General features: G+C 41.6%; 1 protein-coding gene across 1 annotated transcript in view; it reads right to left on the minus strand.

Moving 5' to 3' along the window:
• Window positions 1-1,969: 1,969 nt before the first annotated feature.
• LOC311289269 (alpha-2-macroglobulin-like) overlaps window positions 1,970-25,215 on the minus strand; it is a 36,676-nt gene continuing 13,430 nt past the window's right edge. Inside the window, exons 17-34 of the mRNA XM_084407108.1 lie at window positions 24,816-24,924; window positions 24,367-24,592; window positions 24,167-24,293; window positions 22,244-22,365; window positions 22,113-22,164; window positions 21,618-21,701; window positions 21,354-21,530; window positions 21,144-21,219; window positions 19,530-19,686; window positions 19,328-19,402; window positions 19,077-19,239; window positions 12,193-12,386; window positions 11,897-12,109; window positions 11,564-11,676; window positions 3,865-3,946; window positions 3,693-3,779; window positions 3,487-3,592; window positions 1,970-3,365 (exon numbers count right to left, since the gene is read on the minus strand). Coding sequence (XP_084263234.1) covers window positions 3,325-3,365; window positions 3,487-3,592; window positions 3,693-3,779; window positions 3,865-3,946; window positions 11,564-11,676; window positions 11,897-12,109; window positions 12,193-12,386; window positions 19,077-19,239; window positions 19,328-19,402; window positions 19,530-19,686; window positions 21,144-21,219; window positions 21,354-21,530; window positions 21,618-21,701; window positions 22,113-22,164; window positions 22,244-22,365; window positions 24,167-24,293; window positions 24,367-24,592; window positions 24,816-24,924 — 2,204 coding nt within the window. The 3' untranslated portion in view covers window positions 1,970-3,324. The remainder of the gene's footprint in view (window positions 3,366-3,486; window positions 3,593-3,692; window positions 3,780-3,864; window positions 3,947-11,563; window positions 11,677-11,896; window positions 12,110-12,192; window positions 12,387-19,076; window positions 19,240-19,327; window positions 19,403-19,529; window positions 19,687-21,143; window positions 21,220-21,353; window positions 21,531-21,617; window positions 21,702-22,112; window positions 22,165-22,243; window positions 22,366-24,166; window positions 24,294-24,366; window positions 24,593-24,815; window positions 24,925-25,215) is intronic.

Raw genomic sequence — 25,215 nt, forward strand, 5'->3', positions numbered from 1 at the left:
CCAATCAGGGGGGAAGGAAGTCGACCGGAAGTTGAAGTCGGCCGCGTGCCGCCATCTTGTAGCAGAACTTCACCTGCTGTTAGCATCCCATTGACTCCCATTCATTTTGGCGTCACTTTGACAGCGAATAACTTTACATCTGAGGCGTTTAAAGACTCCATTTGTCCATTATTTATTTCTAAAGAAACACGACAATGTATAAAATGCTCCATTACCTTGTAGCTTATGTTATGGCCCCGTAGAAGCAGTTTTTGTAAAAGTAGGCTAACGATTGCGTCATAACCACGCGACTCTCTGTCGCACAGTAGAGAGATTACCGTATGGACAGGAGGAGAAGCTCGCGGGCAATCTGGGGGACGTGGAGGCAAAATGACAATATAATTAATCAGAATACCTAGCAAAAGTTTCTCCTGCTCCTAGCTCATGGACACCTCCTACTCACACTCTCCGTCTCTGCAAGATTCGGAAGGGAATGATTCAGATTTCTCTTGGCACAGCTACTAGAAGACAGACGGGTTGCTCACGTGGTCCGTGTAACGCTTTGCTCGGTTTGAGTCTGCGCGTCAGGAAAGGAAGTGCTAAGAAATCACTAAAAATGGGCTTCACTTGTCTCAATTGAGTTCCAATGGGGTCGCTGTGTCCATTTCTTTTACTGTCTATGGCTCCAATGCGTGATTGGCTAAGCACAATCACGTGACTAGAATTACGTGAGGTCGCAAGGCACGCACTCCGCAGGGGTAATTTAAAGGGACAGGGACGGCAGAACCAATATACAAACATTTAATATATATTGATGGATTTTACCCTGGGTTACACCCAGGTAAATTGTTCGCCATAAGTTCCGTAACAAGCATTTAGAAAGTAGCTAGGATGTATTTCATTTTGCACATGCTTTAAAGGCAGGGTAGGTAGAAATGGTCTAAAAATTTTATTTTTCAAATTTGTTTAAACTTTATGTACATATCAATACATAATTAAAATGTAAGTACTCTGAAAAAGAAAGTATCAAAATCGAGTGTCTGTAGACCTCTCACGACTGTTTTAAAGAGATCTCATTATTTCCATTCACTCCACCCCCTCATTTCTGTGCTTCTTCCAAAGCCACGTCCCCAAAACACATGAACGCGCGACTCCGACCGCTGAGCTAGAGGACGCATTATTTACCTGAGACAAGCGGAGGGGAAGGGGCATTTTTTTGCCTGGTTTGCCTTCACTAACTGCATATGCCGGTACTGTAAATTTAGATTGCTCTTTCTCTGCCATTGTTTTGGTATTCCTAGGTTCAGTGCCTTCTTCTTCTTCTTCGATAGATTTTATTGGCAGCTTGCAAACATAGTGCATTACCGCCATCTACTGGACGGAGGTGTGATCAGGTTCCGTGCCTCTCGCACTCCTCAAATCAAACGGTCGCGCGCAAGTGGGTAGGTGCTGTGTGGCAAAAGGGTGGTTGCCATGGTTGCGAGAGAGTGACAGTCGCCTAAGCCAATCCTTTGATTCGTCCCGAATCGAAATAATGAGCTGTGTTTAATACAGATTAAACGGTCTAGAGTCACTTGATTTTTATACTCTTTTTTTCAGAGTTCTTACATTTTAATTATGTATTGATATATATAGAAAGTTTTAACAAATTTGGATCTTTAATTTTTAATAAATCCTACCTACCCTGCCTTTAATTTAATTTTACCAAATATTAAGATGTTAAAGTTCATAGACCTTTAGCGCATTCAATTGTATTGAGTTAAAATTAAAACGTGATATCAATATTTCGTAAAACACGTCATTACCGAATTCAGGGGTGTTTAATAACTTCAATAGTTATCAAGCACCAGCTGATTTAAGTTTTTCTTCTAACAAAGAGACAAAAGTGATTTTCTGATAAATAATCGTACACGGAGGCACTGTGTTTTGTTGTATGCACAGATTTTGAGGGTCACTTATAGAAAGATGTGTCCTTGTCTTTGTTTCATGGCATTTTTAATTTAATAACATACATTTCCACATACAAAACGCACATTCGCAACTCTTGTAAATGTTTTTCTTTTGCTGTAGATTAGGTGGTGCTGGCAACAGAAATTTCTACCAGCTGCCGACATTCTATGAAGTCTGTTTTTCAAAATGTAAGGAAAATAGAAACGCTACAATAGATTGAGAATGGTGATGTTAAAAATTGTTAAACAATTTCAGAAAAAATGCAAACAAAATCAAAGATGCATAAAAACAAAGGTGTCCAAAATGTTATGTGATAATATTTGGTCTTGTTTCAGAGTTGGTATGCTCCGGTGAAAACTTCACTTGTGTGAACTTCGTGTGGACTTCGATGAGGCCGACAACAATAGCACTGTTAAACATGCGGTTCAATAACAATGTTCAATATAAACAAGAATCCTGCTCTAATACCAACATTCTTCAAAATATCTTCTTTTGTGTTCAACAGAAGAAACTAACTCATACAGGTTTGGAACACCCCCTTTTTTTTTTGCACTTTTATATTTAAGGGTGCACAGTGTCTCAGAACAAGTTTTAAAAAAGCAGAGGCGAGATAAGATGAGAAATTCACAAGATATAATCGTGATAACCTCGTCTGATTCTGAAATGTTGCCATAGCATGTAGCTACTACACATTCAACAGTTCAACCAGCTCACCAGAACTTGTTTTCAACACTTTTATTAATCATATGCATTGTAAATTGATAAGTCTAAATGAGTTCATTAGAGGGACAGCGCATGTTGGACGTTTTGGTGACAAGGTGAGGGAGGCGAGATTGAGATGGTATAATGAGTGATTTATAAGTATTTTTTATAGGCGGGTCATTTTGACCCGGGAAGACCACAAGTGTGAGTATGTACCATTTTTTACAAAATAAAAGTTTTTCAAAACAAAATTCCCGGTGAAATATTTAAAGTAGACTAGTGTGAGGAGGGACATGAATTATATTGGTAGGAGAATGCTGAGGATGGAGCCACCAGGAAGGAGGAAAAGAGGAAGACCAAGGAGGAGGTTCATGGATGTGGTGAGGGAAGACATGCAGGTAGTTGGGGTAAAAGAGGCAGATGTAGAGGACAGGGTGGTATGGAGTCGGATGATCCGCTGTGGCGACCCCTAATGGGAGCAGCCGAAAGAAAAAGAAGAAGATTGTAAATTGATAAGTCATGATATCAAGAGACCTATCCAAAAACTGATTAGGATTTGGGGGTTTGTTCAAATTTGGGATGATGAATTGGAAATAATTTTGTCCAGGATAAAGACTAAACATTATAATATTCAACATTAGAGAGTTCAAACATCTTTATCCAAGCTGAACTATAAAGTCACGCTCTTCAGCTTCAACCCCAGTGGAAGAAGTACTCGGCCTCTGACTGATCACCTGAAGGAAAAGGAAGATGTTCACATTCGTACAACAATGGAAACCTGTACATGGATTAAATCTGAATAAACAATGTGCATCACTTGATCAAAGCATTCAACACTGGCATATTAAATCTTACTTGTTTGGTAGTAATCGTACACTTTAATCACAGCTGGCTTGAGATTCTTCACTTGAAGAACCTGTTTCATTTGTATCTGGTAATTCACTGGAATATTTTGTGTGATCTACAGGAGGAAACAAACTCATCGGTCATGGACATTATGGATAAAACGTTTATGAATCAACATAAGACATAAAATCATATGAATGTTGCTGTTTTCTCACCTTCTTCAAATACACAATGACACGATCATCTTTAGAATCGACCCGTTCCACAAGTTTTCTTAAGTACGCTCTGGAAGAAGTTTTAAGCTGTGGGGAAAAAGTGCTGATTAATTTCTAAAAAGAGAAACTCTAGACATTTGTACACATTTTGTGATGAATCACTCAAACGCACCATTGATGTATCAGCTGTGAATCCAGATAAGAGTTTAATATCCACAATGACCATGTTAGTCCTTTCCTGTAGACCATCATATCTGGAAAAGAGCAAATGAAAAGGTTCTTAAATGCCTCATATAAATGTACAAATAAGAGAGAACAAAAGCCAGTATAATTACCAAGACACATGCAGAGTTTTAATCACTCGAATCACTCATAATGTGTCAATAATAAAAATGTTGTATCTCAAGTCAGTGTGTAGTGTTTTAACTACTGAGATACGCCGTTTCAGTTTATATTGCTTTTGTGTTTATTAAGATGTTAAAAAATATTCAGAGAACATTTATTTGTTAGTTAATCTTAAGTCATAATCATGTTCTAGTCTTTTGACTTAAAGTCCTCCTGTGGTGAAAATCAAGCTTTTAATGTTGTTAATATGTGTACTGTATGTGGTGTTTTTAATATGCTTTAAGACAAACCATGTGTAAATCCATAAGTCGACGCCTGAATATTTTCTATGGCGTTATTTTTTAGTCAAAAGTCATGAGCGTGTAAGACATGCTCACGAGCACATTATGTTATTTCACACGCGCAAAAATGAACCTTCAGCTGGCATGATAAAAGTACTCGCGCACAAATTCAACAACCGAGAGGTGTACAAGTAGCTGCGAGCGAGCGCCTGGCATACTCTCATAGGTTAACTCTGCTTGAACAGTGGAATCCTGCTCGCGCGCAGCCGGCTTCTGCTCACGGAGTGCTGTTTTGCTCGCGCAGTGGATTTCTGCTCGCTCAGCTGATTTCTGCTCGCTCGAGTCTACATGACTTTTGACAATTTGGGGGCGGAAACCAAGGAGGGCACTGACCCTCTTATGATTGGTCACTTTCATCATGGAAAATCTTGGGAAATCCAGAAGCCCACCTTCTGACGCAGCGCGCGTCACTCAGCTCGCTCTGCTACTCCGGCTATCTCTGTGTATATTTTAGACAACGAAATATGTGATAAAACACCATACTAACTCTTTTCGTTTTCATTTAAAGAAATCTTAAACATGATAGCCACACAAATGTGGTTCAGGCAACGCGTATTGATTATATTCACTGCACATAACGTTTGCCTATTTATAAAAAAAATATATATATATATAAAACACAAACCTGCCTCTTTTCGTTTTAAATATAATATAAAAACATTAAACATTTTAATATGGTCCAGGCAATATGTGCATTTGTACTAAACAACAGATTTTGCAGTAAACAACATTACAGTTTTTACAAATTTTACATACAATTATTAAAATTTAAAATGACAAAACTCAACCCAGTCTCTTTTTGTTAAATTTCAGTTTTTATCAATATTAGCCATTATAAAAGTATCCACCTTTTTCTGCTCAGTCTAAACAATGCGCGCTGCCATGACGACGACTCCGGTTGCCTACTTCCGGTTCGTAGCTTGACCTGTACTAGCAGCGAGAGAATGAGTTCAAGCTGAAGCTCCTCATGTGCTGTTGTTGGTTGTTTTAACAATTCAAAGAAGATTTCAAACTTTTTAGAAACTGAGTGTTTCGAGCATAAGATAAGAAGGAAATAAGAATTTTTTTTTCTAAAGAGCCGTGAGTCAAAAGAACCGGCTCTTTTCAGCGAGCTGAGTCAAACGAGCCAAAATGTTTTTCACATCTGTCATGTTAACATGGACAAAAGACAATCTCACAACAACATCACATCCTTTTAAAAATAAAAACAGTAGCCTACAGTATACAGTAGTCATAACTTAGAATTTTATTATAAGTGTATTTCATATAATATACAATAATGTAATTTTTTCTTGTCCATAACAACCCGAAAACTTGCCTGCTTGCCTTGCACATCTAATTAATGGGCAAAGTTTTCCGACTTTTTTTCTTATGCTTCAGTTTTAACTCTAACCACTCTAAACGTTTACTTTATTGAATGTATCTGATACGGAACCGGACATGGGCATGATCTCCTTCTTATCTTATGCTCGAAACACTCAGTTTCTAAAAAGTTTGAAATCTTCTTTGAATTGTTAAAACAACCATCAACTGCACATGAGGAGCTTGAACTCATTCTCTCGCTGCTAGTACAGGTCAAGCGCTACGAACCGGAAGTAGGCAACCGGAGTCGTTGTTATGGCAGCGCGCATTGTTTAGAGCAGAATAAGGTGGATAAGTAAAAGGTATAAGAAGCTATTCACCTTATTCCACCCCGCCCACTTTTACTTCTGTCCAGTACTTCCGTTGTAAACCAACTTCCGGTTTAGCGGACCCTCATTCAATTTCGAGGAGAACTGCAGAGAAGTCTCACTGATAAAATGTCACATAAGATAAGTTAATTTGTGCCAAATGTGCTATGTACGTGTGTACCAACAGCACAGCAATGCACTGTTTCTCGGGGTAATTTTTAAACGACTTTTAGGTGTTTATATGACCCGTCTGCCTGTCTGATCGCAGCCCGGCCGATGTGTAGTGTTTAGCCTACATTAGCCACAAACATCTAATGTTGTAATGGTCTCACTACAGGACACATACACATGCTATACCTTGTTTGAAAGCTATGGTCCTCTAGAATTCAGTCGCTGGATTTATTTTACAGCCATTACTTGTGTTAGAGATCAAACCATAAGAAATTGCAGCTAGCAGTTAGCTAAGCTAACGTTACCCTCTTGTTCATCTAGTTGAGGCTCTACTTTCTTTCTACACCAGTTCGTGGCTATTTTTTTCTCATCTGTTGGCTATACACTGCAAATGTATCTGGTGATTAAGCAAACAAACTGTGGTGTAATAATGTTTCAAACTTTACATGTAGTAGTGTTTGTGCACATCTTCATAACTAAGTAATAGCTATTAGAAAGACACAGCTATTAAATAATTTGATTGTGGCATTGTTTCAAAAGCTTCAAGTGAAATGTACTTTAGTACGTTGCAGCAGTTGTTAATAACCATAGGCCAACGCATTTGGCTATAATATTATAGTCTATCTACTTATATCAAGACAGATAACAGATTGGACCAGGGCAAACAAAGCGCTAAGTAGCTAAACCAGGAAGTGAGATTACGCGGATGGCGCCACCCAGTGCTACTTCCGGAATAAGGTGAATACAAATAAAGCAAACAATTCAGTCAAACATACAAAGTCAGCGCTCTAGTCTAACCATACAACGGTATAAATAGCTTATATGTATAGCTTTATTTGTATAGCTTCTTATACCTTTTACTTATACTTTTATAATGGCTAATATTGATAAAAACTGAAATTTAACAAAAAGAGACTGGGTTGAGTTTTGTCATTTTAAATTGTAATAATTGTATGTAAAATTTTTAAAAACTGTAATGTTGTTTACTGCAAAATCTGTTGATTAACCCCCTGAGGTCGGCGGTATCGCCGGCGATACCAGCTCGCTTTTTTTTATCAGTGTAAAAGAAACTCATAAATACTCTGTTGACTTTGATTTTCCATAGGAGTTTCATACATCAATCGATTCTGTTAAATGTGTATTATTTTTCTGTATACTCACAATAAAAACAAAGTGTTGTGCTTTTCGCCAAATTAAGAAAAATAATCACGGAGCGAGTTCTGCCTTCTCTCTGTCAGTTAAGTCCATTCTGAAACGCGTCCGAAAATGAATCATAACTCAGCGAATACTTCTCACACAGGCACGTGATATATGTCTTTATGAAGCTTGAAATCTCTTCTTTTAAATGAAGTAATTAATATAAAAAACAAATGTTTTCAACTCATGTAATCCGTTTGAAAGCAAGGAGAGGTACCGTTTTTTCCTTCTGCCTAATTATCTCTATAATGAACTGAGGCCGCCCCGCCCCCGGCGCTATTGACATGGTAAATAGTTTAGGTGATCTATGCTTCGCACCCGCCCCCCGATCAATGCCTTGAAAACACGAAGTTTCATCAGATCAGATTCACTGATAGTTCATCGCGTTTAGAGAGGATGGCGCGTTTCTCCGGTAAAGACGCTCTTCAGATGATTCTGGACAGCGAGGAATAACTCACCTTGGCTTTTCCTCAGAGGAAGATTGTAACTCAGACGAACGGCAGCATGTTCAAGAGCGAATTGATCACGCCGAGTAAACACCGAGTTTTCACGTGAGTAAATACGTGAACTCAAGTGGTCTAGTGGTAGAACATTTGCCTAGCGTGTCAGAGGTTCTGAGTTCAAATCCGCACTCATATAGTTTTTTTTTTTTTTTGTCAAATCAGATTATGTTTATCAGTGGTTGTATATCAGGCAGAGACATGTGTGTGTGTGTATTTTGTTTTGTAATTTCACTGGAACGAAAAGAGAGTCTCCACAACGGATTGAAGCGCGCGTCCGAGTGAAGACTGCGCGAGCCTAAAACAAACACAGTATCCGCGTCTGACTCGCGGGAATCCACGGCGCAAACCTGTGAGGGGCTGTGTTTTCTCGTTTATATTCCTTTTAGCATTTTAGCATTTATATTCCTTATAATAAAAATGAAAGACCTATGTTACAGACATATGAAAGACAACATTTCGTTGATTAGTTTTGGATAGATTATACATTTTTACTGTAAAATATCTGCCACCTCAAATAAGCTTTTATTTGCCAATTTTTTTGTCAAAAATAATCAAATAATCAATCAAATCCTTAACTTTGAAATATGTATGATAAAATGTATACTTTAGTTTGTACAAAGAAAGATTACACTTGAATTGTTGTTTATTTAAATATTTACAAGGTAGATGTAAACAAACTATTAAAAGGTAAATATAAGCCTTTTCTTTAAATAATTTTTATTGTGTTTTATTAGTGACAAATTTGGGGAGAAGATAAATATTCCAAAACTAAAAATACAGTATGAGAATTAACTGCACAATTACATGTTTTCCTTGGCTATTATAGGCCAAATTGCAAGCACAATATGTGGAAAAATAAAAAAGAATTGAGATGCTTCCAACTGTTGCTCTTGCATTCTTGTGGCTCAGTGACTCACCTGAATGAATGGCTCATTAAGTATGCAGTCTTATTGGCACATATTTAGTGTGTGTTTTGTGGTCTTATTTCAGAAACTTTAGTTTTTCGTCCAGAATCGTCACGTGACGCGCTTTGACATTTCCGCGGTAGGTCAAAATGTCGAAAGATATGCATGTAAAATTCTCTCAGAGAAGTCGAAAACAGTTGTCATTAGCTAGAAGACACAAGGGATTACCAACAAAGACAAAAGATGATGAAATGCCATATGGGTCTTCACATTTTTTTTCATGAGAGCCGCACTAATAAGGACAAGTCAGTAGGAGAGCCATACGTCGTCCTTTCAGTTTCGGTTCTCAATCGACCAAGTGTTTACATGTTCTCTCGATAAAATCGAAATTATTTGTAATATAGCTGACACTTTGAGTTTGTAATGGGTTATGTTATAGCCCTACTTATTTTTAATGTTTTTAAGAAATATCTGTAGTGAGTGGCTGCATGATATCGCCGTATTTTTTACAGCCATGCGAGCAACATTAAAGCTTGGCGGGCCGCCTGAGGCTCGCGAGCCGCGCAATGAGTAACCATAGTGCGTCGATGCGTTACGAACAAGCTGTAACATTTTGAACACATATAAATGTAAGTCAAAAAGACACATTACATTTCAAAGCACTTAAAACCCACAAGCCAAATCCTGAAAACAGTCCCCTCAGTCAGCTGATGGTGAAGCTAACCAACCAGGCTCCCTTCAGCACTGGTTCAAAAAAAAAAAGTATCTTCACTAAGTGATTTACACATTGGACAAAATTAATAGCCAAAAGAATAAAACTTCCCAAAGTTAGCACCAGAAAAGAAGCTGGAAGTTCTCCTAGGAGAGGGTACAGCAGCTCCACTGACAGCTAAATATGTATCTGCCTGAGGGACTGTGATATACCGGTATTTAGTTTTTCCATTCCACCTGTGTGATGGACTGTTGATGTGTTGTTTTGAATGTTATGATCAGTGATGGATGAAGCAATAATGAGTTTTGGATGTTAAACAGTGTGATAGATGGATTTTACTTGGACCTAAAGCATATTTTGTCTGTAATTCATGGCTTTCAATAGAAATTAGTGGAATTTTGCCATAAAAATCTTTAAAGGCCGTTTTCTCAAAATGAGTTTTTTCTTGCACTCCTAGTGACAATTTTCCGCTTCTGTAGCACCTACATACACCAAACTTTACAGTTGTATTCCTAACTATATTGTGAAGATTTGTTCAGAGGGATTTGTTGATATATCATTCTTGGCCTGATTTATATGACATTTTAGGCCTAAAAATAGGGCGGAAATCAATTTTTTAAGGCTACTGCCAGTATTTTCTGATTTACAGGGTAACAAAAGGGGATATTCATAATCCCCTCTGAACAAGTCTTTTTATTGAATATATCAACAAAATGCAAAAATAATTTTGAACCTTGTTTTTTTCAATGGTCAGATTCGTCACTTCAAAATATATGCAAATTAGCGCATATTTAATTAGATATAGCCTCATTAGCATATTTAAAAATAAAATTACAAAAAACTTGCAATGCATTTTTTTCTCCTATTCATGTGAATAATCAACTGGTAAAGTTTGATGGTGATATCCGTCAGTTAACAATTTTACCCTATTCACCTGTAGTGTCTCGCCTTAAATTGTAATAATTGTATGTAAAAAAATTAAAAACTGTAATGTTGTTTACTGCTAAATCTGTTGTTTAGTACAAATGCACATATTGCCTGGACCATATTAAAATGTTTAATGTTTTTATATTATATTTAAAACGAAAAGAGGCAGGTTTGTGTTTTATATTTAGTTTTTTTTATATATAAATAGGCAAACGTTATGTGCAGTGAATATAATCAATACGCGTTGCCTGAACCACATTTGTGTGGCTATCATGTTTAAGATTTCTTTAAATGAAAGCGAAAAGAGTTAGTATGGTGTTTTATCACATATTTCGTTGTCTAAAATATACACAGAGATAGCCGGAGTAGCAGAGCGAGCTGAGTGACGCGCGCTGCGTCAGAAGGTGGGCGGGGTTAGGATTTCCCAAGATTTTCCATGATGAAAGTGACCAATCATAAGAGGGTCAGTGCCCTCCTTGGTTTCCGCCCCCAAATTGTCAAAAGTCATGTAGACTCGAGCGAGCAGAAATCAGCTGAGCGAGCAGAAATCCACTGCGCGAGCAAAACAGCACTCCGCGAGCAGGATTCCACTGTACAAGCAGAGTTAACCTATGAGAGTATGCCAGGCGCTCGCTCGCAGCTACTTGTACACCTCTCGGTTGTTGAATTTGTGCGCGAGTACTTTTATCATGCCAGCTGAAGGTTCATTTTTGCGCGTGTGAAATAACATAATGTGCTCGTGAGCATGTCTAACACGCTCATGACTTTTGACTAAAAAATAACGCCATAATTTTCTCCTTAAAACTGCAGTGAACCAAAGACAGTCTCAAAAACACGGTTTGAAATCGCTGGTGTTTCTGACGTCACAAACTACCTTGTAACCAATCAGATCAACGTGTGATCTTCAACGAGTGGATCTATGAGCTACTGTGAGTGAGTGGAGGCGGGGCTCATTTGCATATTCATAGAACCGCATATACTCGATGAGGAAAGGGTGTAGAGTTACATTCAAGCCGTTTTAAGGCATGAAGAATTTAAAGATGGGTTTTAAGGGATACAATTATTGACTACAGGAGGACTTTAAATACAAATTCTCTTACTTGACAGTGAAGTTCAAAATGAAATTTTGTGCCAATGTTTTGCCCACAATCTTAGCATCAATGCTCAATGTTTTCGCTTCAGTAGGAGTGGGAATGTTGTAGAACTGAGCCATCTGAGAGAGTCAACACAAAGAAAAACACATTCATTAATCATCTCACAGCAGAAAAACCACCCTGACAGCAACATAAAGTCAACTCCGATCTGGCCCACATCTGATACGCGATGAATCCAAATGTACCAGATGTGGCCCGGATCTGGGCCGACACTATGTTGCCATAAAATGCCAAGAGAGAAAGTGAGTGTGAGTAAATGAAGCTGAACGCACTACAGACCTGCACAGACACACAGGATGAGCCCTTCACTTCAATGCTGTATTTGGCTGGAAGTTTCTGCAGCTGCTTCTCCTGGTACAGTAACTTGTTGTCCTGATTGATATTAAAGTGGAGAGTGTCTCCTGCTGACCGTACCGTCACTGTGCTGGAGCCGTCAGAGCTGAACACTTTGGTGGCGTACAAAGACAGAGCCTGAAGAGCCACCACTGTGTCCTGGGAAATAAATGTGTTCAGTAATGCCACTTTTACTCATTCACACCAGCAATAATGTGTTTGATTGAAGAGGTTTGAGTAACCTGTGTGGAAGAGAATCCTCCATAAGCATTCTGTTGCTTCACAAGCCAGCTAACAATCCTGTTAGCATAGCGCAGATCAGCTGTAGTGACTGAATCTGCAGTGAGAACAGCAAGCAGCACATATGAGCTGATCTCCACTGCCAGAGAATCAGAGTCATCAGCAGAGCCAGACTGAGACCAGTGGAGAGAAGAGCCTTAAGGACAAAAGACACACGCGTGACTCAAGGAGCATGATTAAAACAAAAAGGTAACACTTTAGAAAACTGTTCCATCATTAATGAATAACTTCACAGAAACAAATGAGTAACACACTATTAACATTCTATTTACTACTATTATTATATCTGTGGAATACTTGATTCTGATTGGTCAATAGCACCATCCAGTGGTGTGTTATTGCTCGATAACAACCGCTGAAAACACAGGCTCAACGGGCTTTCTTCATGGAAGTTTTGCTTTTGGTGAGCTAATAAAATATTAAAACTCAGTCGAATCAATATTTTGTGTACAGTTATTTAATTATGCCATCCAGTCTTGTGGACTCGCTCTCTCTTGTTTCATTCAAACGCAGATGCTGCCATTTTGCGACAGTGTTTTTGTACACTGTTGGATTATTAGACAACAAACAAGTACGATTTTAAAACAGCTTAATCTTAAATCAATATCTCTTATCCCCATAATAATTTATGTGGTGAAAAGCTGTGTAATAAGTAGTATGACTGTGTACCGTATCTCTTAAATGTCCGTCTAGTTTGAACTTGAACATTTGCGTTCAAAGAGCTAGTTAAATATTTTGAATCAGATCAATATTTCGTGTCTAATTATTTACTTATGTGGCAAGTAGTCGTGTAATAAGCGGCTGTGGCAAGGGGGGCGTGGTTCAGCGAGGTCTGCGACGAGAGAGAGAGCGGGGAGAGGAGCGGCGGTAAGTGGGTCAAGTGCAAAATGACTTACACCTGTGTCTCGTTGCAGTAATTGGCGTGGGGAGACTGCATATAAGGAAGGCTCTCACAATCATGGAGGAGAGAGAGGGCTGAGGACTCGTGGGAACCGGACAGAGCTGTGAGCTGATCGTGGACAGAGATTACAGAGCTGTTTGATCCTGGAAAGTGTGTTGAGTTTTTGAAAGCGCATGTGGCGCGATTGTTATGTTGGAATTGAGTTAAATAAAATACCCACGAGTCTCAGCCAGCCGACCTCGGTCTCCTTCCTTCTCACCCATACACGAAGGGATTTATAGTACACTGGTGCCGAAACCCGGGAGGAAGGAGAACGCCGCCGCCGAAATGCAATCTCCGCCAGTGACATCGGGAACGCCATTTGCGGACATCATTACATCGCTCGCGGGTCTGCATCAAGAGAACCATCAAGCCCTGCTGGACTTGCGGGCGGACCAGGAGAAACGGTTCCACGTCATGATGCAAGCCCAGCAGGAGGACCGCGAGCTGTTCCGGAGCTGGCTGGACCGGGGGGTTCGGGCGGAGCCGGCTTTCCCCGGCGCCGCGGCCACCGCAGCAGCTCACATGCCTCTGAACAAGATGGGACTGGCTGATGATCCCGAGGCCTTCATGGATTTATTTGAACGAACGGCCGAGGCATGTGAGTGGCCACAGACCAGCTGGCCGGTGCGCCTAATTCCACTACTGTCGGGGGAAGCCCAGAAGGCTGCTCAACAATTGCCCGTCCAGAACCTCCTGGTGTACGCCGATTTACGACGAGCTATTCTCCAAAGGGTCGGCCTCAACCCTGAACAACACCGACAGCGCTTCCGTTCACTGGAACTGGCGGAAGCCGGCCGACCCTTTGTCCTGGCGCAGCAGCTCCGGGACTCGTGCCGCAAATGGCTGTTGGCCGGAGGAAGCGACGCCGACGACATCATCAACAAGGTGGAACTGGAACAATTTATTTCCCGTCTGCCGAAGAGAACTGCCCAGTGGGTCCAGTGCCACCGACCGGCGTCGCTGGATCTGGCCATCCAACTGGCGGAGGACCAGATGGCGGCGTGCTCCGGGGTCGGCGAACCCCTGCCATCTATCTCTCTCTCTCCCTCTCCCCCTGTTCCTCTCTCTACCCCTTCCCCTAAACCTGTTCCTTTCCCCAGGACCCGTTTCAGTGGGCCACCAAGGGCATCCCCGCGATGGAGGGCTGGAGCCGAGGGTCCAGCCGGGCCGCGAGGCCCTGTCAGAGGGCCGGGGTCCCAGGAGGGACTCGATGGGGCTGCTGCGCTCTCCCCACGCCAATCACTGGACCCACTTTCTGCCACTAGGGCGGCGGGAAAACCTGGGCCGGTCTGTTGGCGTTGCGGGGATCCGGGCCATTTCGTGGATAGGTGCCCGGTCATGGAGGTGGGGACGATGGTTCGGATCCCGGACGTCCCACAGACCGCCCCTGATCAAGCCGGGTTGTACCAGATACCTGTGAGTATTAAGGGGGGTACCTATCAGGCATTGGTGGATTCTGGTTGTAACCAGACCTCTATCCATCAAAGCCTGATACAATCCGGGGCATTGGATACGGGCCGCATGGTTAAGGTGAGGTGTGTGCACGGGGATATAGTGGAATACCCGTTAAGAGCCATCACTATTAAAATCATTGTGTGGAGGTGGCAGTTAGTCCGCGCCTCCGGCATCCGTTAATTTTGGGGACAAATTGGCCAGCTTTTGAACAATTATTGGGGTCTTTGACAGCGGATGTCTCTGGGAAAAAGAGAGGGCGGGGAAGGGGAGCAAGCACTCACGTGGGAGAGGCTGTGCCTGGACCTAGCGGGTCTGTTTCAGAGGATTCGAGCGGGATGGTGAGGGTAAATCTCTCCAACCGTGATGACTTTCCCCTGGAACAGTCGCAAGATGAGACGCTCAAACGTGTGTTTGAACAGGTCCGTTCCATCGATGGGCAGCCCCTCCAACCTGATCGCGTGCTCTCCTATCCTTATTTTGCCATAATTAAGGACAGGTTGTATCGAGTGACCCAAGACACTCAGACAAAGGAAGATACAACCCAATTGTTAGTACCACGGAGCCGTCGGGAAATGCTTTTCCAGGCGGCGCATTGTAATCCGATGGCTGGGCATTTGGGGATGACTTCCACATTAAATCGTCTAATGACCCGATTCTTTTGGCCGGGCATTCACGAGAACGTACGCAGATGGTGCGCGTCGTGTCGTGAATGTCAGTTGGTGAACCCACCGGCCGCCCCAAAAGCGCCTTTGCGCCCTTTACCTCTTATGCAGGTCCCCTTCGAGAGAATTGGTATGGACCTCATCGGGCCATTAGAACGATCCGCACGGGGACATCGCTTTGCGTTGGTCATAGTTGATTACGCAACGCGATATCCCGAAGCAGTGGCGCTCCGCACCATTTCCGCTAAAAGTGTGGCGGACGCACTGTTTCGTTTAATCTCCCGCGTGGGAATCCCGAAAGAGATTCTCACGGATCAGGGCACCGCGTTTATGTCTCGCACGTTAAGCAAATTGTACGAATTATTGGGCATTAAATCTGTACGAACCAGTGTCTATCACCCACAAACGGACGGGCTGGTCGAACGGTTTAATCGCACGTTGAAGACAATGATTCGTAAATTCGTACAAGAGGACGCGAAAAATTGGGACAAATGGCTAGAACCCCTCTTATTTGCTGTGCGCGAGGTCCCGCAAGCCTCCACGGGGTTTTCCCCATTTGAGCTTCTTTACGGACGTCAGCCTCGTGGGGTTTTAGACGTCCTGAAAGAAACTTGGGAGGACGGACGCTCGGATAGCAAAAATGAAATTCAGTATGTCGTGGACCTGAGAGCAAAACTCCATACACTGGGGCGGCTCTCTATGGAGAATTTGCTCCAGGCTCAAGACAGACAAAGCCGGCTGTATAACAGGGGAACTAAGCTTCGAGAATTTACACAGGGAGATAAAGTGCTCGTGTTACTACCAACTTCCAGCTCTAAATTATTAGCGAAGTGGCAAGGACCCTTTGAGGTCACACAGCGAATAGGGGATCTCAATTATGAGGTAATACGAACGGACAGAGGCGATTCACGACAAATCTATCACCTCAATCTCCTTAAAAAATGGAGTGAGGAGGAGTCAGTGTTGCTTGCGACGGCAGTGAGTGGAGAGGAAGATCTCGGGCCAGAGGCGATCATCAAAGGGAAATCTCTCGCTCTGGCCCCGGGAGGGGATCACCTCTCGCCCTCGCAGCTCACTGACATTACGAAGTTACAATCTGAGTTTGCAGATGTGTTTTCGCCCCTGCCCGGTCATACTAATCTGATTCAGCACCACACTGAGACAGAGCCGGGGGTGGTAATTTGCGGCCGGCCATACAGGTTGCCTGAACACACAAAAAAAGTGGTTCAGACCGAATTAGAGGCAATGCTGGAGTTGGGAGTAATCGAGGAGTCTTACAGTGACTGGGCGAGCCCGATAGTCTTAGTTCCTAAAACGGACGGCTCCGTGCGGTTTTGTGTAGACTATCGCAGGGTGAACGCAGTGTCGAAATTCGACGCATATCCAATGCCGCGGATTGACGAGTTGCTTGATCGGTTAGGCTCGGCTCGTTTTTACTCGACATTGGACTTAACGAAAGGATATTGGCAGATCCCCTTATCTCCCATGTCCAAAGAAAAGACGGCTTTCACCACGCCGTTTGGATTACACCAATTTGTGACACTTCCTTTTGGGCTGTTCGGGGCACCGGCCACGTTTCAGCGCCTTATGGATAAGGTTCTGCGGCCCCACACTGCATATGCCGCTGCTTACTTGGATGATATTATCATCTACAGTAATGATTGGCAGCGGCATATGGAACATGTGAGGGCCGTTCTTGGGGCGCTGAGACGGGCGGGGCTAACGGCCAACCCGAAGAAGTGTGCAGTTGGGCGGTTGGAAGTAAAGTATCTGGGTTTCCACTTAGGTCATGGGCAGGTGCGTCCTCAAATTGATAAGACTGCAGCAATTGCAACCTGTCCGAGGCCTAAGACCAAAAAGGAGGTGAGGCAGTTCCTGGGGCTGGCGGGATATTATAGAAGGTTTATTCCTGGTTATTCGGACCTCACCAGCCCGCTGACTGACCTCACTAAAAAGGAAGTGCCAGATACGGTCCAGTGGACGGAGCAGTGCCAACAGGTTTTTACCAAGGTTAAGGCTGCTCTGTGTGGCGGGCCGCTCTTACACTCTCCTAACTTTTCTCTCCCTTTTTTGTTGCAGACTGACGCGTCGGACCGGGGGCTGGGTGCTGTTCTGTCCCAGGAGGTGGAGGGGGAGGATCGCCCGGTGCTGTACATTAGTCGTAAGCTCTCGAAGAGAGAGACTAAGTACAGCACCATCGAGAAAGAATGTTTGGCCATCAGGTGGGCGGTTCTCACCCTTCGCTATTACCTCCTGGGACGGGAATTCACCCTCTGTTCGGACCACGCTCCCCTGCAGTGGCTCCACCGAATGAAGGATACCAACGCGCGGATCACTCGTTGGTATCTCGCTTTACAGCCTTTTAAGTTCCAGGTGATCCACAGGCCGGGTGTACGGATGGCTGTGGCCGACTTCCTCTCCAGGAGGAGGGGGAGGGAGGCTGCAGGCCGGATGGCTCCCCGGCTTGAGTCGGGCGGTGGGGGTATGTGGCAAGGGGGGCGTGGTTCAGCGAGGTCTGCGACGAGAGAGAGAGAGCGGGGAGAGGAGCGGCGGTAAGTGGGTCAAGTGCAAAATGACTTACACCTGTGTCTCGTTGCAGTAATTGGCGTGGGGAGACTGCATATAAGGAAGGCTCTCACAATCATGGAGGAGAGAGAGGGCTGAGGACTCGTGGGAACCGGACAGAGCTGTGAGCTGATCGTGGACAGAGATTACAGAGCTGTTTGATCCTGGAAAGTGTGTTGAGTTTTTGAAAGCGCATGTGGCGCGATTGTTATGTTGGAATTGAGTTAAATAAAATACCCACGAGTCTCAGCCAGCCGACCTCGGTCTCCTTCCTTCTCACCCATACACGAAGGGATTTATAGTACAGCGGCATAATGCACATTCTGTCACATGCCTGTCCTGTCTTGTGTTGCACATGGGTGTTTTGTTATTTTGGGCCATGTGCTCATGTCATTGTCTGATCCCTCCCCCTTGTTATCTGATTATTGTTTGAGTTCTTCCACCTGTTCCCTCTTGATTAGTTCCCTTTATAAGTCCCCTCTTGTTTGCAGTCTGTGTCGGTTCGTTGTCTAATGTTTCCTGTTCCCTGTGATTCCCCAGTAAGTTCTTGTTCAGTTTTTGATTTTGTATTTTCTGGTTATGTTTTCCCCCCTCGTGTGTTTTGTTTTGTATTTGTTTTTCTTTTATAAATAAATATAATTTCTCTGCACTTGAGTCCTCGCACCTTTTTGTATTTATCTCGTCGTGGCACATTCAGCTGGTTATCGCAGAATAAACCCCTTCAGGCTCACGCAAGACCCTCCTGATCACCCTGTTGGGTTTATTCTGAGAGAACAACCAGCTGGATGTACATTATCCCATACTTAACTAACAAGAAACTAAACTGATTAATGAATTAGTAAGAAATAGTTCAATGTGGTAGTTCACTCTTAGCTAATCAGTAACTACTACTACAAAGAACTACTGTATACAGGTTCATAATTAATGTTAATAATCCATAATGTATAATATAAGGTTTATGGTAATCCACTAGTAATGACTCAAGTGTTACTACATCCTTCTAAAGGAACTACTAATAATTTGGATCAATATTCTAAACTGAAGATCATGGGAACACACTAGTAATGACTAGAATGTAGTTACAAGAATGTTAATAGTGTGTAACTCATTTGTTCCTGCGTAGTTATTCATTAGTACAAAACAATAGTACAGTCATAAAAGACAACAGAAAGTCATCACTCATCAGAAACAAATCTCTTACCATCTGAAATAGCAACATCTTCCAGTTTCTTGAAAAGCTGCTGTCGAGTGTCCGTGTCTCTAGCCAGACTGAAAGTGTAGGCGAGCAGGGCAGTGGTGTAAGTGTTTTTGACTTTCTCATTGACGGACCTCAAGCATGACAAACCTTTACTGACGACAGGATCCTGTGACAAAAAACCCCACAGAGGAATAGACGCTGTGAGTGTCATTTTTTCTATGAGTTTATACCATGTTTCCTACAGATGAACTTACTGTGACTGGAGTTTCCAGTTCAAGCAATGATGCAGTAATGTAGGCAGTCATGGTCACATCATTATTCACCCCACCCTAGAATTTATTAGAAATAAAGGATAAATCAACACACTCAAACCACTGAAGGAAAGTTCATCTAGACAAACTGTGATGTTGGCTTGAGAAAGATGATAGATAGAGAGATAGAGAGAAGATGACAGACCTTCATTCTGTTGTTGAACAGTGTTCCCTGTTGGATAAAACAGCCGTCTGAATCCCGTCTGCTTATTAACCAATTCTTTGCACTCTGAATAATTTTTGGATCAATAAATATGTATTTCTGTGCTTTGCCAAAGGACCTCAGCACAAAGGCAGTCAACCTGATGGTGTGGAAGATATAATTAAAGTAATTTGAACTGAGACAAATTTTTAAATGTGTTTATTGGGTTTATTTTTGTAGATTACCTTATATTATTTCTGTTAACCCTCTGATGGTCTTCGTTTAGCAGTCACACTGGGGGCCTTCCCGGTCATAAATGACCGGACACCTAAAAATGAAACTTCCTCCATCCCAGTAAAAACCAATGCAATTTATTTTTGTTCTATAATATTTATTCTTTTTAATTTAGAATTTTGAGACAATTTGATTGAACTTATTAATATTTATGCAATATTTATAGTCCATTTTTTGCCATTGAAAATAATGTTTTTTTTTTTTTTGAAAAAAAACAAAATTCTATGCAGTATTTTCGGGTAAAATAGAGACTAGGCTTTCAGAAAAAAAAATAAAATAAAAAAAAATTCATCAATTTATTAATCATAAAATTAAATAAAACATGTTATTGCATGGGTTTACCACTAGATGCCTGTATAGCTCTAAATGGAGATGTTTGTGAATTCTAGTTGTTTTTGGACCAAATTACTTACTTTTAAGATGTGGATTGAATGTATTTTTTTTAGAAATTCTCAAATAATACTTTTTGCCAAGGTTTATAACATTTTATTAATTATTATTTTAATAATTTTAATAATTATTATATTAATTATATATACATATATTAATTATAATTATTAGTTATGTTATGTTTTTCACTCTTGATGTTTTAGAGCTTCACCCCTTCATTGCTGAGCATTTTTTTTCTGCATCGTGGCTGATTTTTAGAGAATTTTTGTGTTTTTGTCAATTTCCCATTCATTTCCTATGGGGGTAATTTTGACCGAAGACCAAAATCATAACTAATTTTTTTACGACCACTTAGCATGCTCGGATCATGAACTAATTTTTTTTTGTGTGTTCACATACCTAATGCCAGAAAAGTCACCAAGTTTCGTAACATTCTGATGAAGCTGTGATTTTTAAAAATTCAAAACAGATTTTTGTAATCTGAATTTATTGGTGTGTATGTGTATAAACGTGTGTTTGTATGTGTGTGTGTGTGGGTGGGTGTGAATTTTTTGCACTCTTGATGTTGTAGAGTGTCACCCCTTTACTGCGGTGTACTTTTTTTTAGAATCGTGTCCGATTTGTAGATTGTACAGACAAAAATTCAGAGAATTTTTGTGTTTTTGTAAATTTCCCATTCATTTCCTATGGGTCGGTCATTTTTGACCGAAGACCACGAGTGTGACTCTTTTTGTTTACGACCACTTAGCATGCTCGGATCATGACCTCAATTTTTTTTTGTATTCACATACCTAATGCCAGAAAAGTCACCAAGTTTCATAACCTTCCGATGAAGCTGTGATTTTAAAAATTTCAAAACAGAAAATTTTTCAGTCAGAAATGACCGAGGACCATCAGAGGGTTAAACAAAAGTAATAGTGAAAATATATTTACCATGTATTCCCTTTACCATAACCAAATGTGCTGTATGATCCATCCAAATGCTTGTAGTTCATTTGTCTCTGGTATCCTGTTTAGTGTGATAATGGTTAACACTTCAACAGTTTGTTTGGGTGACTCAATGTGACATTCAGGTGTGTTGAATAATGTATAATTTGGTATCAAACCGTCTCAGTATTTTCTTGACATGATTTTGTCTCTCACCGCTCTGCAGAAAGCCTGTGGCTCTCTCTCGGATGGCCGAGGTGAGCTGCTCCGTGTTCTCCAGATACTCCAGAATGTAAATGTTGGGAGAAAGAACAGCCATGTTTTGCTCTCCACAGCCGTACGGCATCCGTAATAATCCGTGAAGGTTCCTCAGTGCACGACCCAATATGTCGCCTGTAAACCATATAAAATGTTGTGAGTGTCATTTGTCTAAAGTCTAAAGCCAATCTCCTCATTTCTGCTCATGTTTGTAAATGTTACCAATGACTGAAACAGAGGATCTGGCTGATCCCTCTATCACATCTTTAGGAAGAGTCAGAGCCACTTCCTCTGAGAGACTGTCACCTATGAACCAGACAGACAGAAACACATCAGTGATCAGCAGAGTAACGATATAAACATTTTAATACCACCTGTGAAGTCCCAATAATAATAATATAATCAAAAACAGGAATTATTGTGATTCAAGCACTTTGGAAAAAGGGAGAAAATGGCCACATTTGGCACAGCTGAACAACTAAACTACAGTTGTCATGAAAGGCTGACAAATTTAAACTTTCTCAATTAAAATGTCCGATACATATGAGCATATTTTGGCTCCCTCTATTGGTCCTCAAATTTGGTGTGTCCTCAAAATGTCCTCTATGCAATGTGTACTTATTTTCATGAAGTTGGAGTTTGTGTTTAGAAGACAAAGAGGGTTGAGGCATTATCAGCGCTTGTACACCAAAACATATGAAATATCTGCAGACTAACCCTTTGGACACAGTAACCAGCTGTGAGTCTCTGTCTTTTCAGTTCCTTCCGCCTGCAGCAGAAATCAATCACATCAACACATCATACATAAGCAGCATTAAGATCATGAGTAAATGATGACGTGTGCTGACCTGTACGAGCAGACTTCGTGTGACCGTGTCAATGCGTCCTCTCTCCGGGACGCTCACAATCTCATTGTCACACACAGTCTGGGACGCCTCTGCCTCTGCACTGACTGTAATATTCAAGACTCCTACAACACAAGACATACGTGAATATACAACTGAGAAACAGACGCGTTTCCATTACCCTTCAAACTGAGCAAATTGAAAATTGCAAATTAAAATAAGCACGTCCATTTCGGAAAAAAAAAACATTTTTATGCTCGCATGAGGTGGTTTTTCAGGCAATTCGAAAAAGGAATATTTCGCAAACTACAATGGAAACAGTTTTTTCACATTTACAGGTGACCTGAACTTATTCTTCACACGATCATTCACAGTTCCTCTGTAGCCACGTTTCCATTATGATCTGTGCAACACTTTTGCGGTATTTTCTAAATGTCGATAAAACATTTTTGTGAAATTGATGCTGTTTACATTAACCGATGTTATGCGACTAAAACATAATTTTTTCATCTTGCAAGAAGCCAAAATTATGGCGACGTATGTTGGTAGGTTTACGTATATCGCAGCCACTGTAGTCATTATTTTTAATCGAAGGAGACGTAGGCGTGTTATCCAAGCTTTAATGGCAAGGAAAGCCTCCTATATTTAGGAGCGAAATATTTAGCAAAATATTCCTTTTTCGAACAGCCTGAAAAACCTCCTCACGCGAGCATAAAAACATTGTATTTTCAATGGAAGTTTCTGCGAAATTGACGTCTTTCCAGTGGGTGTATTTTCAATTCGCATTTTCAATTTATGCAATTTGAAGGGTAATGGAAACACGGTGAAATTGCATGTTTAACATTTACATTAACATCTTCCCTTGCCAATAATGCTTGGATAACACGTCTACGTCTCCTTCGATTAAAAACAATGGCTAGTGCGGTGGCTGCGATATATGTAAAACTACCAACATATGTTGAATGACTTATCGTTAGAGGGAAAAATTATGTTTTAGTCGTGTAACAGCTATAGGCTAGGCAGTTGACTGCGGATGCTACGTGGCAACAGGAGATGGATCGTCACGGAGCCTGGGTTGTGAAAGAGTACACCGGAGTCATAGATTTTAGTATGAGTGTGTGTATTCAGTAAATAAATAAAAAACATAAACAACATGAACCTTCAATGGCATACAAAACACAATTCTGCTTAAAGTTCAGTTCAATGGCAGGTTGATGTGCTGCCGACGAATAGGGGAAAAAAACAGAGGAAGGAGAGGGGGGGGGGGAAACCCCAACCGCAATGTGTACCACGGCCGAGACAGAGTCCGGTCAGATGTCAGTTAATTACGGGTTGAGCAATAATAATCCAGGTAGGGAAAAGCTCAGTCGCGGTGGATGTGTGGTTCGCTTATCCTACCACATATATGTCCAAGTTCTTTTAGCTCGCCATCTCGATCGGAGTCCTTGAGTTGGGACGGTCGAGAATTCAAGAGTCCATAAATGGAGAATGGGGATTGGTTGGCCCAGAAAAAAACCCTGACCTTTGAGGTCGGAATGACTAACGCGGGGTCTCCAGGCGCAGCCCGACGTCTAAACAGAGCGGAACCAGACAGGGCTCGAGTATTCAGAGCTTGAATCGCTAAAGTTGGAGCACTTTGTAAATTTGTTTGGGGACGCCGAACAGACCATGCCACAGCCACAGTGGAGACGGAGAGGAAGTGAACTCCATGACGCGTAACTTTGAGGAAGTTGGGAGTTCGGGGAAGCCGCAGGAAGTGGGCCCGCCAAAATAAAAGACTAAATGCGGGTTACAGTCGCATAACATCGGTTAACGGAAACACCATCATTTTGCAATCGTTTTTTATCGACATTTCAAAAACATCCCAAAAGTTTTGTGCAAATCTGTAATGAAAAGGCGGCTACTGATTCAGACTGGAAAACTCACCAAGAACAGAGGGAGTGAGGATCCATTTAAAGGTTTTTCTTCCATTAGCACATAGACAGGATGAATACTGATCATCAGAGGAGGCTTTCAGAGTGTAGTCTGAGGAAGGAGCTGGAGTCACTTTAACCTGTCAATCATACACACATGATTAGTGGCTTATTTGATATGATTTGGTCATCATACTGCGTCTGAAATCTCACCATGATGCACTTGGACAGATAGTTGAAGACAGTGGCCTTCAGCTCAAAGATCTCCCCGCGGATGATGGAGTAAGGCAGAGAGAGCTCTAGGAAGAAGGGCTGGAAAACTGTCAGCTGAGCAGGAGGAGCCAGACCCAGACCTTCAGAGGACAGGCAGAAGGCCTCCGTCTCCCAAGAGGTGATGGTGTCAGGAACCGTGACAGGAACCTGAGCTGATCCAGAGTCCCTGTGGAGGAATTACAACAATAGGCATATTTGATTCTGACTCAGCCATTTTTCCTGTAATAAATGGCAACATTCAGCACACAGATGATGAAAAAACTGGATTAAGAATCTGCAAAGCAAGCAAGGTATTTTCTGTCCTGTGGGCGAGAGGGGAGGAGATGAGGTATTAAATATAAGTAATAAGATAAATATGATGTTAAATGTACTGATTATGCTTTAAATACCCCACTTCGGCAAGTTCCCAGATCCACGTTTCTGGAAAGACAGTTCGAATCGTCACTGCTGGAGAATCAGGTGTTGAATCAGTTACATCCTCTGGTACTGTCTCAAGCACTGGAAAAAAAAGTGATATTTTGCAGCTTTAAGTGATGTTCAAATAGATACTCTTCTCTAAAATGTGGGTGAGGCTCTGTCCCTACACTGTACAAAACTGGAAAACAAGTTATATTTTGTAGTTTTAAGTGATATGTATGTGAAGAGTACGTCAAAATGATCTATTCTGTATCCAGTCATAAGTGAATAGAAAATGTAAGGTAGATCATTATTTTAATACACATATTTTCACATATATTAAATGTTTCAGTTTATTTAGTTTTGATTTTAGTTTTAGTATTTTAGGGCTGC

Source organism: Rutilus rutilus, assembly GCF_951802725.1.
Source record: "Rutilus rutilus genome assembly, chromosome: 4".
Classification (NCBI taxonomy): domain Eukaryota; kingdom Metazoa; phylum Chordata; class Actinopteri; order Cypriniformes; family Leuciscidae; genus Rutilus; species Rutilus rutilus.